This window comes from Lates calcarifer, linkage group LG14 (assembly GCF_001640805.2).
Source record: "Lates calcarifer isolate ASB-BC8 linkage group LG14, TLL_Latcal_v3, whole genome shotgun sequence".
Classification (NCBI taxonomy): domain Eukaryota; kingdom Metazoa; phylum Chordata; class Actinopteri; family Centropomidae; genus Lates; species Lates calcarifer.
The window spans coordinates 5,598,974-5,612,173 of record NC_066846.1 but is presented as its reverse complement, the minus strand read 5'-3'; the positions used below and the strand labels follow the sequence as shown (position 1 = coordinate 5,612,173).

Sequence of the window (13,200 nt, the reverse complement as noted above, 5' to 3'; positions counted from 1 at the left end):
CATAAATCATGCCTCTTACTCTGAAGTGAATTGCTTACTTTTATTGTCTGAATTACTACACATACAAAAGATACAAAGAGAAGAAACTAAAGCGGTGCAAGTACAGTAAAAATGACTTGTTGCTAGTTAGTTTTCCCCATTTCCACAAACAGTTGGCAAAATTGGTGCATACCAACTGTTTCAGTGATGAAAACATGACACCTTTGTAATGTGACATTCAGGAGTCAGATCCATTGAACTTCATTCAAAATAATCAAACATCAATTAGTTTTATGTCAATGTAAAGACACTGCTGTGCCTCAGTTCTATTAGTGCTATAGTCTTCTCAAATATTGGATACAGTTTCCTGAGAATAGTGAAAAGCCAAAAGGATAAATAGAGGAGAATGTTGAAGTGGAAGCTAGAATAAGAATAAAGAGCAAAAGCTTTTCTTGATGTGCCATCAATCTTGGCTGGGGGTCAATGACACGCCTTCTTATGACATAAGGAGGCGGTGCACTTTCTGCAGCTGCTGCTGTGATAGGACGAGGCGGTGGACTTGTTCCTGTCCGCGGGTGCATGGAATGGAAACACGACCTACAAACACTGTTCCTCCCTGCTTCTCTTCCTTGGCCTAAGAAACAAGATGGGTATGAAACCATGATACGATTTTACATGAGCACTGAAACCCTAGAAAATGTAAGACTTTGTTAAGTCTTAGAATTAATGGTGTATTTAAGCATGTATGCTTTTACCTTAACAAAGGAGGATGCTGGGAAGGTGGCAAAGTCAGAGGATGCCTTTGCTCCAGGCTGATATGAGACTACATGTTCGGCTACTTCTCCCTGAAACAGAAGTTTCCAAATTTTTAGTTTTTGTGTTGCTGTCAGCTTATCAATTTGGTAAGTAGAAGAGATTTGATTCTGAAGTTGTCACCTTGAGTTTGTCCAGAGCATCACTGAGGTTCTGCAGTCGAGCCGTCTGCTCAAGTAACTGGGCACTGGCACTGACTGGAAGAAACACACGAGTAAAGGCAGCGAATGAAGCCAAACACTCATGCAAACCCATGAGACAAGAGTCTCTGGAGAATGAAATTCCACTGAGCAAAAATCACATTTTAAACAGCAGCTTTTTAAAAAGGGTACATAAACACACCTGCTGTCTTCCCTGTGATGTCCACCACTTTAAACTCTGCACTCAGCTTGAGCAGTGTTGCCAGCAGTTGGTCAGTCCTGCGATAGATGCCTGTGTTTAGTCCCTCTGGAGGCATGGAGCTTTCTTTGGACACTTGTGGCAGTTTGGGAGGGCAGAGTGGAGGCAGGGAGGCCAGCTGGGCTCTCATCTTCTCTGCCTGTAGGTAAATACACTCTGGGTTAATATTACCAGGGTTTAGACAGCCTGCAAAATACAACAGTATGGTAATACCAGCACCAAATAAGTGTACCTTGAGTCTGTTGTTTTGATTCTTGAGATGTTTAATGCCTAGTCTCTGAGCCTCAACCTGCTGCCTGAGGAGAGGGGAGTCCACCACCTGCACCGGCCCTGCCATGGATGGAGGCAGACCTGTTGGGAAGAAAGAGAGAATGGTGAGAGGCATTAAATCACTAATCCACCCTGTGCTTCTCTTCTACCAGTAGTGGGTCTTTTTTTTCCCAGAATTTGGAGGCTATTTTTGTGATTATTATTGTAGTAGTACAATTATACCATCTACAGGGTGGTTGAAACTGCATTTCAGGAGCCATTACATCTTAAATCAAACATCAAATTACAACATTTTGATGTGCTTACAAAAAGTGACCATAACTGCACAGTAATTTACCTCCTGCAGATCCCTGGACAATGGAGGCAATGCCAGAGGCAGGTGAGCCTCTCAGGCCTTCAATGGTCATCTTTGATTGGTTATTGATGCGTTGTTTCAGCTCTGCCTTCTCTGCCTCCAGTTGGTCGATATCAGCCTGCAGAGCATCCATTGTCTCCTCAAACTCCCTGAAGTTATGAGAAAGGAGGGCGAGTGAGGAGGAAAATAAGAGGCAGAGAGAATAAGGGCAGGTGAGAGATGAAAAACTGAAATTGTTGGAACGTGTTCTGTTCTTACAACTTCTGTAAGCTTCTTATGGTTCTTACTTTTCTTTCTTCTTCAGCAGGGCAAGATTCTCGTCCAGTTTGGTCTGAATCTTCTCCACCCGTTCATCTGCATCTTTGGTGGAGGTGTCCAGCTTCTTCTCCAGCAGGCTCAGGCGGACATTGGCCTCACTCAGCTCCTCACCCTGGGGGAGAGAGATATGGCGACATGAGTTATACCTGTTCTGTTTCAGATTCTTTTCATTTCAAAGTGGAAAGAGGAGTCATTTTTGCAGGTGTTTTCTTGACTGTGTTACCTTGATCTTAAGAGATTTCTTAAGCTCCTTGATGACTGTCTCTCTGTCTTCTAGTTTAACTCCTAGACCCTCAGCATCAGTCATCTCGGCCCTGACAGTGGCTGCTCTTATCTCCACAGGGGGGGTCTGAGGACGCAGGGGGAATATGATAAAATGGCAAGAATTTGAATGGGAAAGAAGTGACAAAGGGCAGAAATATGCTTGGATTTCAGTGTCTGAATGATATGATACATCGGTATGAAAAAGCTAATACCTTTCCCTGAGGTTTGTCAGCATCATACTCTCCTTCCTGCATGGCTGTAGCCATCTTGTTCATAGTAGCAATGACGGAGCTGCAGGACTGACGCAGACACTCTGGGCCATTCAGGCCATGGGCACCATATACCTTGATGGAGAAAAGAGGTCAGCTTTAGATAATAACAAGATGACACAATAAACTGTAAGTAACTGTCAAGTGATACATGATTATTTACAATACCTGCTCCACAGCCTTGCAGGCGATGTCTTCCAGTTTGAGAGCGTTGAGACCCTCCTGTTCTGCCAGTGGAGCAACCATCTGAGCTCCAGCTGCAGCCACCTCCTGCAGCACGGCCACCACACGGGTCAGCTGGCGCCTGCACTCTGTCAGCGTCTCTGACACCTGTGAAAATGGACACTTGCTCTAGTAAAAGCCATGATCAAACATCATCCAGTTAACTCTGCATATGATTATTCATTTGGACCCATACCTGTGGTCCAAAATCGAGAGCAGCAGGTACTCCAACCACATCTGTTCCAGGCATGCGACGGCGGATCTTCTTACAGAACTGTCTGATATCAGAGCAAGAAGTGTCCAGGTCCTTAAGAAGCACAGATAGGCCAGAACTCTCCTGACCTGCTGTCAGGAACGCCCGCAGACGAGCGACCTCCACTCCCATACAGTCCAGGGCACTCTGGGTAAACTGGAGGTGAGAGGGTGGCACGGATAAAGTTAGGAAACCCTACTGCTTATGCTTTGCTTGGCAATGTCCTCAACAGAAAAATTCCTTGATGTACCTTGATGTGGTCAGCCAGCTGCACTGTGCAGTCCTCAGTCTGATCTGCCAGATGGACGCTGTACAGTTGCTGGAAAACAAAACAAGAAGTTATTTCTCTTCTATAACAAACAAAGCTATCTGATTAAGTTTACATGAAGTCTGTATTTAAATGTTATTTACACTGAATGGATAGGATTTTTGAGGTAATAATACTGCCTTGGACCTGTTTTAAATTATGTGTGGTAATGTAGTTTTCATGTGAAATCACAGATGTCCTTACTTGGGAAAGAATATTATGGTGGTAACAAATTAGAGAGGATATTGCAGTTCTATGTACCTCAATTGCACGTTTGTTAAGAAGCTCTTTAATGTGAAACCACAAGTTTTTGTTACCTGATAATACTTGATGGCCTTAGTCAGGGGTTCCACCTGAACAGTCTCGTCTAGCTGGTCTTTATGCAGCAGGTCAATGAAATAATCCAGGGAGCGCTCATGGAAGCTCATTTCAGAGTAAAGTGTACCCATGCGCTTAAAAATCTCCACGTTGCAGTTGTTCAGAGCCCTAGAACCAGGACAGTTAAGAGGGGGAAAGAACAGAAGGATCATTTATTGAAAACTATAATTCTGCTTTTATTTCCAACATCCTAGAAACAGTTCTTTTATTCTTGACACATAAGTGATCAAGCTGCAGTGCGTACTGTTCATATTTGTGCAGAGTGGCCTGCAGCAGGCTGAGGGAGTAGACCAGTCCTGAGGCAAAACTGCGCTGTTCTCCTGGAGACCCTCTGAGCCCCGTCCCCTGCACCAGGTTCCCATTCAAGTCAAACTTCTCCTGGGCCTGTTTGCTGATCAGCTCGGCCTACCAGGTAGGTAGATACAAACACCTACAGTATTAGTTACAGAAACAGACAGAGCCCAACAACAACAGAAAATCAAATAAGGTCTCACACAGCTTCATACCTTGCAGATGAGCCTGGGAATGAGTAGAAGGACCAGTATACAGTCGTGATCTCCACCATGTCGGAGGAAGGAGTCTGGCATGAAGGAGGTGAGGAGGGACACCTGTCTGTTTGACTGAGCCACTTCCATTTTCCTCAGCTCCATCTCAATGGCCTGGAGACAAGTTATTAGTTTTTAAGTAATAGAATGAAGGACAACAAGCATACTGGTCTTAAAGGTCTAAAACTGGTAAACTCCTATCAGTCTTAATGTAGAATCCCTACCTTGGCATAGGCCTTGGTCTCTGCAAACTTGATCTTGAAGTCAAATAGTTCTGCAGGTGGTTGCTGAACTTGTTCAGCATTGGCATTCTGCTGACTGATCAGCTCCCTATTGGCATCCTAATGTACAGGAGGGAAAAAGCACATTTAGGGTATTCACTTTCACAAAATGTAGACCCAATATGTCAGTGTGAAGCTCCTTTCCTAGAGCATAAGTGTTTTGCTTTCACCTGGAGCCTGGCGGTGAGGTCTCTGTATTTGCTGATGGTCTGCTGGTAATCAGCGACAGTCTCCTGGGCAGCCTCCACCCTTTTTTCAGCCTCTCTGACCTTTGCACCACTCAGGTCCAGCTGCTCTCTCAGCTCCATTTCTGTCTCCCGCGCATTCTCCTGGAGCTCATCATTCATTTCATTGATTGCTTCCTATTGGACACAGGAATTTTGTAAAGGATCTGAGGTTGGGTTGTGACCATACTCACTTTTGGTCACATACACAAGGTTTGGGATTTAGTAAATGACAATGAGATTTTATCAAGGAATTTTTCTTAAAATGGGAATCAAACTGTGAATACTTGAATGTTGTGAAAACAATTTGATATAGAATAGAAACTTGTTTTAATACTGAAAATAAATAATAAATGCAGCTGAACTGACCAAATCAGTGACTGTTTCTCTCAGCTCTCTGACTTTCTCCTCCAGGTCGAGGTTTCTCTCTGTCAGGGTCTCAACCATCTCCTCTGACCCCAGAGCAGCATCCACCTGGTATACGTACACAGAAACCAGGATATATGTAAGTTAAATTCTGTGAGGACAGACAAACAAACTTCTAAATTCCTTTTAAATTCCTATACTTAGATGCTTTACCTGCTCTTTCAGTTCATCGATCGTGGCCTCTGCCTGCTTGACTTCTTCCTGTAGTTTTTCCTTCTGAGTCCTCAGTGTCTCCAGCTCAGTATTCTTCTTCTCCATCTGCTTCTGCAGCTTCACATGTTCCTGTTTCTCTGAAGCAGACAGGTCACGCATCCTGAGGAGAAACAAGAAAATCAAAACAAGATTTTTTTATTGGATGCAGATTTAACCTCATATTCACAGAACCTTTCAAGGTGAACAGCTGTGGAGAGGCAGTTCTCTCTCTACTTGTTTCCATTAAAAATATACCATCAGGGTTATTTTGGCATGAACATATGTGACCGACCTGACCAGTGCCTCCTTCAGTCTGCTGTTCTGCTCCTCCAGCTGTTTGACATGGTAGCTTGAGGCAGCTCCATCTGAGCCTGTAGAAGAAAAAGAAAAGTCAAAAAACAGAGGAAAAGCAGTAGATAAATATGACAAAAAAAGAAAGAAAGAGGGGGACTGACATGTCAGAGACTAGGAGGTCTTTTTGATTTAGTGAGAAGATTACAAACCTTTCTCTGAAATCTCATGTCTAAGGATCTCCAGGTCCATGGAGAGCTCCTCCACTTTCTCTTTCAGCGTGTCCACTTCCACTTGCAATGACTCTGCCCGCTCCTCAGCCATCTCTTTGTCCAGTGTTGCCATCTCAATGGCATCTGCCGTGTCTGACATCTCTTCCATGTAGCGGTCCTTGGCCTCCTGTGCCTCACGGGCTTCCTGGAGTTCAAAGGTACAAAATAAAGCATTAGAAAGATAAGTATGATGACAGTAGAGCTGCTTCTTTCATTCTCACAGACTTGAAGAAAGCAGCCATCTCATATTCTACAAATCTGTGTAACACACACAAAAAAACAACACTGTAGTTCCAACTATAGACAGATTCATTAGTAGTCTTTCATTTTTCATTGTACCCTCTTGGCCTCTTTGAGTTGTTTCTGCAGTTCGGCCTGCTGCTCCTGCATTTTGGTCTTCCATTCTTGAAGCTGTTCCAGCTGGATCTTGTGTTTTTCAAGCTCCTTCAGTTTGGCCTTGTCCTCTGTCCGCTTCATTTTCAGTGTCTCCAGCTTCTCCTCCAGGTCCTTGACCTGAGCCCGCAGGGATTCCTCCTCCTGAGAAGGAAGACAGGAGAGCAGGAGGACACAAGTCAGTAAGATAAAAGATCTTGCAGTTTATGCTGCCTTTAACAACTTAAAGGACTTATTTCACAATATTTTGAGTCAGTGTAGACACATAACAAAAACACTGATCAAGTCCCACCACCAAAAACTGAGAATTCACTGCCTGAAACTCTGACACAAAAATTACAACACAGTTAGGAAATATTTATCATTTATTTATTCCCTACACTGTGGTTGAATTGAGTGTTTCATTCAGTGTCTCCAGAAGTTAACTCATGCATCACCACCATAAAATTCACTGTGAAGAGATACAAAACCATCATGAAGTACTGAGAAGGTGTGCCAAGGTCATTTTGCCCACTGATGTTATGGGTTTGTTAGTAAACTCATGCCAGGTATCACCAGCATGCATGTAGCCAACAGAAAACTCTACCTGCTTGGAAATGGCAGGTTCCACCTGGTCAAACAATAACATGGATGAAATGGAACAAGCTCATTAAAATGACAAATATGATAAAAACATGGAAACAAAATGGAGATGTGACATTCTGACAAAGCTGGGAGCACTGGAAATGAACCACACTCATCAATTGTCTCTTCTAATTATCAGTGACCCACCTTGCTTGGAGTAGCTGGGACTGGGGCTGCAGCTGCCGCAGGTGACCCGCTGGGCTGAGGCACGACGGGAGCTCCCAGTGCACCCTGATGGGAGGACAGACTCACCTCACTGACATCACCAGACAGAGAGGACGACAGACTCTCACGTGATGCCTGTTGACAAAGGACGGTAAGTGTCAGATAGTGGCAGGAGGGAGGATGTGAGAGATAAAGGAAAGGAGGGAAAAAAAAGTGAGTAAAAAAGTGAGTTAAACCACTGCATACATGTTATACAGGTGTTGTGTGTGGTGTTAAGTATGTGAATGTGAATATACAATCCAATTGACGAAACAATAGCTTTTCCCACAGTGATCACACAACTTCAATAAACCTTGTAGAAGAGTGAATATCCCAGGCTAGGCTATGCTGCTGTATTTATCTTGTCATAGCTTATATTACAAAATACAATAATGTATCTTCTTGGACAAAACATTTCACCTTGCCACCATCTTTTCCTACAAGGCCAAAAAGACATCTAGTTGAGAGTTTGTTTAACTGGTATCTGTGCCATGAAAGACTACAAATTCACCCTCATTCAGTGACCATTTCACCACTCCCAGTGAGGCAACAGGTGAGGCACCTCGGGTATGACAGAGCGTACCATGAGCGGCAGGCTGGGGCGGCCGGAGGAACGTACCAAGAGGGAGGGGAGGGAGGTGGCAGGTGCGAGACGTGGCGTGCTCCACTGCCACAGTGTGATCATAGAGACTGTGTTAGGACTCTCAACAGTTATTTGTAAAACTCAGCTGCAAAGTGAGCCAGCTGTTACGAACTGGAACCTTGCAGTGCCATTTAGCTATTCATGCATATCAAATACTGAGTCAGCGTTTTAATTAGTGTGTCTATACATGTAATGTATACAAATGCACAGCAATCACCAGTTGTGCTGAAATGTTGAGAAATTCTTATCGAATGGTTTATATATACACCATAATTAATACATTGTAATCTCAATATTACACTGCACACTAATATAATCCTGATTGTCTTCTCTGAAGTATGTACTTCTTATCATACTAGACAAAAATGCATGGCTTTTTTAGGCATTCAAGACATCTGAAGCTGTGTCCTTGACTCAACTCACCCTTACACCCAACATTAAAATAACAAAGCTTTTCAGAATTAACTGCTGTTTTAAATCATTCTGTTTTGATGCCATTTGACCTCCCCTGTCTGCTGTAAACAAGCTCACCTTAGCAGAGCGGCGGGTAGAAGACTGGAGGAGAGGAGGAGGGGAGTTGCAGAAAGAGGGATGTACACACACACACACACACACACACACACGGATATACACACACACACACGCGTCCAGTGATGAAGCAAGATAAGAGATAAGCAGCACATAAGAAGCATACTCTCTGTTAGTTTATATCCACTGATCATAGCTTTAAAGGCTGCATGCACCATTCAACACCGTTTGAAAGAATTATTATTCTTGATGAGTCAATGCACAGGAGCAGAATAAAATGTGACTTCATGCAACAAAGTCAAAATGGTGGCAAAATGTCACTGAATTGAGAGGAATGACAAAGACACCATCATGACGACCTTAAACAGTCACGATTTTGGTCTCTTTATGTTGGATGCCTTCACCAAGGTAAAAAAGTAAATAAAATAAAGTAAGAAAACAAACAACAAAGTCAAGTGCACAAAACGAAAAAGATAAAGTACAGTGAATATGATATCCATCAATGATGAGTGATGTCTTTACGTCCCGTGCAACATTTGAAAGGGTAACTTCAATGGAAAAAGTGAGTCGCCACATTAGTGTGATTAACAACAACCAAAGCAAAGCAAATGTGCTGAATTTAAATATTTCTACCTTCTTAACATTCCCTGGTGTCTGCAAAACATATTCAGAAAAACACAAATGAGACATCACTCCACAAGCTGTATTGTAATGAAGAAAGAGAAAATTGAGGACATTTTTGACACAAAACCACTCTGGTCAGGAACACACTGCAAAGGACACGTCAGAGCGAGGGTTGATAGTCTAATCACCACTCAGTGAAATGAATATAGTTGCTTTAAAGCTGATTAATTTTGTTTAACACATTAAAACCAGCATAAGTGCTCTGGAAAGGGAAGGTATTAACCTAAAATGTCCCACAGGAATCTAACCATCATTGAAACTGAAATGAACACAGTGAGGTGCTTGTGGTGGTTGCCTACCTGTTTGGATGTTTTGGGAGTCTCTGGAATGTCTGGAGGAAACACATTAAGAATTTGAATTATTATTTATTGTTACTATTATTTACTTTTAAGTGTGTACATTTCTAAAGTATCAATTTCAGATGCAGCTGCGGTCCAGGCTCACCTTTCTGTCGGAGTGTCTTGGCAGTGCCACTCTCAGGAGTATCTGGTGAGGTGGCACTGGAGCCCTCTTCCACTACCTGGATCTGCACAGACACACGGGTGTGTGATCAGGACAACATGCATACAGGGAAGCAAGAAAAAGCAAATGTTCCTTTGTAATAAGAAGTAAATGCTAAAATAGAAAAAATCCCTCTCTCTCTCAACATTTCAACCATCTCAAACATACCATTCTATAAAACTACTGTAACGTTTCATTCGTAATATGTGATAACCATTCCCCCCAAACCACTGACCCAAGCATTTCAAGCACTCCATGTGATTACATGAGTGATAGGAGGCACAACCCTCATGAGTACAACATACCCTGATCATTAAATCAAAACAGATTTATGTGACAAACCTGGGACTGTCTGACAAATATCCCATGATTTTCTTCACAGGTGAAGTAGCGTTTCCCCTGCACGGTGCCATCATTCTTGCCTTTAGGTTCATCCAGTATGACACCCACCCATTTCCCAGAGGCAAAGAGGGTGGCGCCGATGTAGGCAACGGTGCCACGCTGACCCTTCCCTGTCACCTCTACTATAGAGCCAATCTAGGAGAAGAAAGGTAGAGACAAAGAGACTGTAAGTCATTACACACTAGTTGATAGTAATTCATTTATTTCTACTTCTTTATTATTATTTTCTTCCTCTCCTGTGTCTGTGTTGAATAGTGACCTACCTTTGGAGGTTTACCACTCTCCACTGTTCCTGTGCTGCTCATTTTGCTGATCAGTGGGCTGGTCAGCTGAAGGATTTGGGAGAATACAGATGGGGAGAAGTAGATGGAAAGATGAGGAAACGTGGGAAGAAGAAAGAGAGAGACAATCAAGAAAGAGGGTGAGGTCTTTACATACCAGAGAATTTATTGTTTAAATTTCAGAATTCCTCAAGCATAACATGTTATATTTTAGTCATCATGGTTAAATAGACATAGCTGAGTAGGAGTATATATGACAAAGATTTTTTTTATATTGTCTACCAGACCTGCAAAAAACCCATACAAACAGCACTGTTTTCTGTATAACAATATAACTCCATAATTCTCCCTGCTCCGCTTATTAAGAATACTTTTAGGAGTCAAACATATTCAATGATAAGAGAGTCCTGAGGCTGCAAAGCACAGAAACACACTCATGCACCCAGTCATATGTCCTGGACCACAATAGACTTCCTAATAAACAAGCCATATCTCTGCCTTGCTCAGACAAAGATTCTCATTCAGGACAAACTAGGACTGTGGTAGAGTGTAAGCTGTAGGGACATGTGAATTCATGCTGCCTTGCAGTTTTAAACCACAGGGCAGAAACTGGATAGAAAACGTTTATCACAGCTTTATGATAGAAGATATAACATAGGATTTTGTTAGTTTCAGAGAAGCAGCAAGAAAGTTTTGTAGAATCCTCTTGAATAAATACTACTAGGATTTATGGGAACAAATGTGTTCCTATGGCTTACACATAAGGACAGTAACTTCATCTTCTCTATTGGATAATCCCAAATTCTAATATTATACATTTTATCTGATGAAGACACAATATTCAACGAGGTCTCCTACATCCACTTGATGTTGGTGAGTGTAAGAAACCCTTACTATTTAAAAGTTTAGTCATTAGTATGTAATAAATTAGCAGTGCTGTGTTAAATAACATCATTTAATGTTCAGTGTCCATATTACTCACCCTGGGGGTATACGAATGTCGCCTGTTCAAAGCCATAATTAAAAGTTAATATGGTTTCTCCTCCCAGTGCAAAAATACGACTCAAATGCTATTTTTCTTCTACTTTCACATCCCCTCCTCTTTCTCAGAGAGAGGACAATGCATAATGAGTGTGATCTCAGGGAGGGATCCTAGTGGTCCATCACAAAGCGTCACAGCTCATTTGAACTAAGAAAAGGGGGGAAATCTAGCTGCTGTGTCTCCTACAAGAATCGCACATGCTTCTTAGCTTAATTATTTTCATGGAGCAACTTCAATAGTGATGACATAATGAATTTGCTAGCTAACGTACATCCTTATATTTACATAACTCCGTTAAGACGTTGTAACGTGTAGGGAAATTGTAACGTTTTTCCCCTTTCTTTGATATGTTATGTATTTTATTTCTGATAAATTATATAACATAATCTTTAACGAATTAACAAATGTTAACAATGAGCCTGTTTAACCATTCATTAAGTTAGCAACTGACAGTCGCTAATGTTAGCCAATATCTAGCTAGGTGCTTATCTATAAAAGGTCAGAAGCTACATTTATTCAAGTACCTGTTTATATTCTGTCATAAAACAAAATGCAAGTTAAGTATACCACCACAGGATCCAACAGCTCTATGACAAAAGAAGGTGGAGCGCACAGGGAGGAACATCATGAAACATAATAAAGCTATTTCTGCTTTAACGTTGCTGCATTGTTAGCTTGAGCTACATTCAAACTAACACTGACAGCCAACCACAAAATAACTTTAAACAGCTCAACTTACGTTTTATTTGCCAGGTAGGTGTAGTTAGACATCAGCTGGGTTAGCCCTGTAGCTAACGCTAACGTTAACAAACCGGCCAACTGGGCTTGCAACGTTAGCAAGCTAAAGTCGGAAATAAACGTTTAGTTAAGAAGCTAAACAGCTACACTTTGTGATTTAGCTTACCTGTCATTCACAGAAATTCCTGTCTTTAAATGTAGCTCCTTGTAGTGTTCATGCAGACAAACAATTATCCCCTGTTGTTATTTTTTTGGCCACCTAGCTGGGAACGGGTAGTCTATTCCGTTTTTGACAGGTCACTTCCGGTGGTCTGACAGACCAAAGAGGAAAAGTGAAAGTTAGCGCCCCTGGTGGCTGCTTCCACTCCACAATTAATTCACCCAACAACCCTCTCTAGGGATGGGGTTGCCTTTCTCCCTCATGTTTTGTCCAGTAACTTTTTCTATACCAGGTCTTCATGTTCAATAAGATAAAAGATAAGATTAAAAAAGAGCATGGTGTCCTTAAGAAATTCAGTAGTTAGTTTACAGAGACTTTAATTCAATCATAGATAAGGATGATTATGAAAAAACAGTGTTTAAAACAACACAGCTGGTGAGACGAGAAGGTCAAAGTAACAAAATAAAATATTTAATATTATCTAAGGTTTTTAAACCAGCATTTATCTTAACACTAACTGATATATCAGATAATAACATGGAAAAAGTAGGTTAAAATTATGGCGTGGAATAAGTTAATAGCAGCAAACGTATCATATGGGATATTATTATGAATGGGAAATAAATAGATGTGCATAATAAATTCATAACACATGTAATATGTATTATAACAAATATGAAAAATATAAATGAATAATATAAATGTAGCTAAACTATAAACAAAGCTATAAACGAAAATATAGACATATTTATATTGTCGCAACAATACTACTTTAATTGGTTTATGATTTAAGTTTTTTTTGTTTGTTTGTTTTGTTTTGTCTTGTTTTTTCTGAGTAAAAGTGCAGAATATTCTCTGGGTCCAGCTTCATCCAATTGACTAAATGATGAATTATTTAATCAAAATTCTAATCTATCCCACTGAAGGCAAAAGTGAGCAGGT

General features: G+C 41.4%; 1 protein-coding gene across 6 annotated transcripts; it reads right to left on the bottom strand.

The window, feature by feature from the left end:
- Window positions 1-26: 26 nt before the first annotated feature.
- On the bottom strand, window positions 27-12,423 carry dctn1a (dynactin 1a). 6 transcript variants are annotated; one of them, XM_051075416.1, is made up of 32 exons: window positions 12,265-12,423; window positions 10,301-10,366; window positions 9,978-10,172; window positions 9,579-9,660; window positions 9,434-9,465; window positions 9,084-9,104; window positions 8,454-8,477; window positions 7,863-7,946; window positions 7,223-7,375; window positions 7,038-7,061; window positions 6,398-6,595; window positions 5,999-6,203; window positions 5,788-5,866; window positions 5,457-5,616; window positions 5,247-5,351; window positions 4,824-5,015; window positions 4,597-4,713; window positions 4,334-4,486; window positions 4,072-4,232; window positions 3,767-3,935; window positions 3,393-3,461; window positions 3,086-3,298; window positions 2,836-2,997; window positions 2,611-2,742; window positions 2,358-2,483; window positions 2,104-2,246; window positions 1,799-1,965; window positions 1,424-1,542; window positions 1,135-1,330; window positions 916-989; window positions 735-824; window positions 27-613 (listed from the first exon to the last, which is right to left on the bottom strand). In XM_051075416.1, the coding sequence occupies exons 2-32, from the start codon at window positions 10,340-10,342 to the stop codon at window positions 476-478; spliced, it is 3,825 nt and encodes a 1,274-aa protein (XP_050931373.1). In that variant the 5' UTR covers window positions 10,343-10,366; window positions 12,265-12,423; the 3' UTR covers window positions 27-475. The 6 variants fall into 6 exon arrangements, with proteins under 6 accessions (XP_050931373.1, XP_018540388.1, XP_018540390.1 ...); XM_018684872.2 differs by lacking the exon at window positions 7,863-7,946; XM_018684874.2 differs by lacking the exons at window positions 7,038-7,061; window positions 7,863-7,946.
- Between the last annotated feature and the right edge of the window lie 777 nt (window positions 12,424-13,200).

Bases quoted from the DNA above. Each gene is read 5' to 3' on its own strand.
- dctn1a (XM_051075416.1), bottom strand. From the start codon at position 10,342: ATGAGCAGCACAGGAACAGTGGAGAGTGGTAAACCTCCAAAG. The intron at 9,466-9,578 runs GTGAGCCTGGAC...TGTTTCCTCCAG, and splicing joins CAAGACACTCCGACAGAAAG to ACATTCCAGAGACTCCCAAA. The intron at 2,998-3,085 runs GTATGGGTCCAA...CCATTTTCACAG, and splicing joins CTCTCGATTTTGGACCACAG to GTGTCAGAGACGCTGACAGA.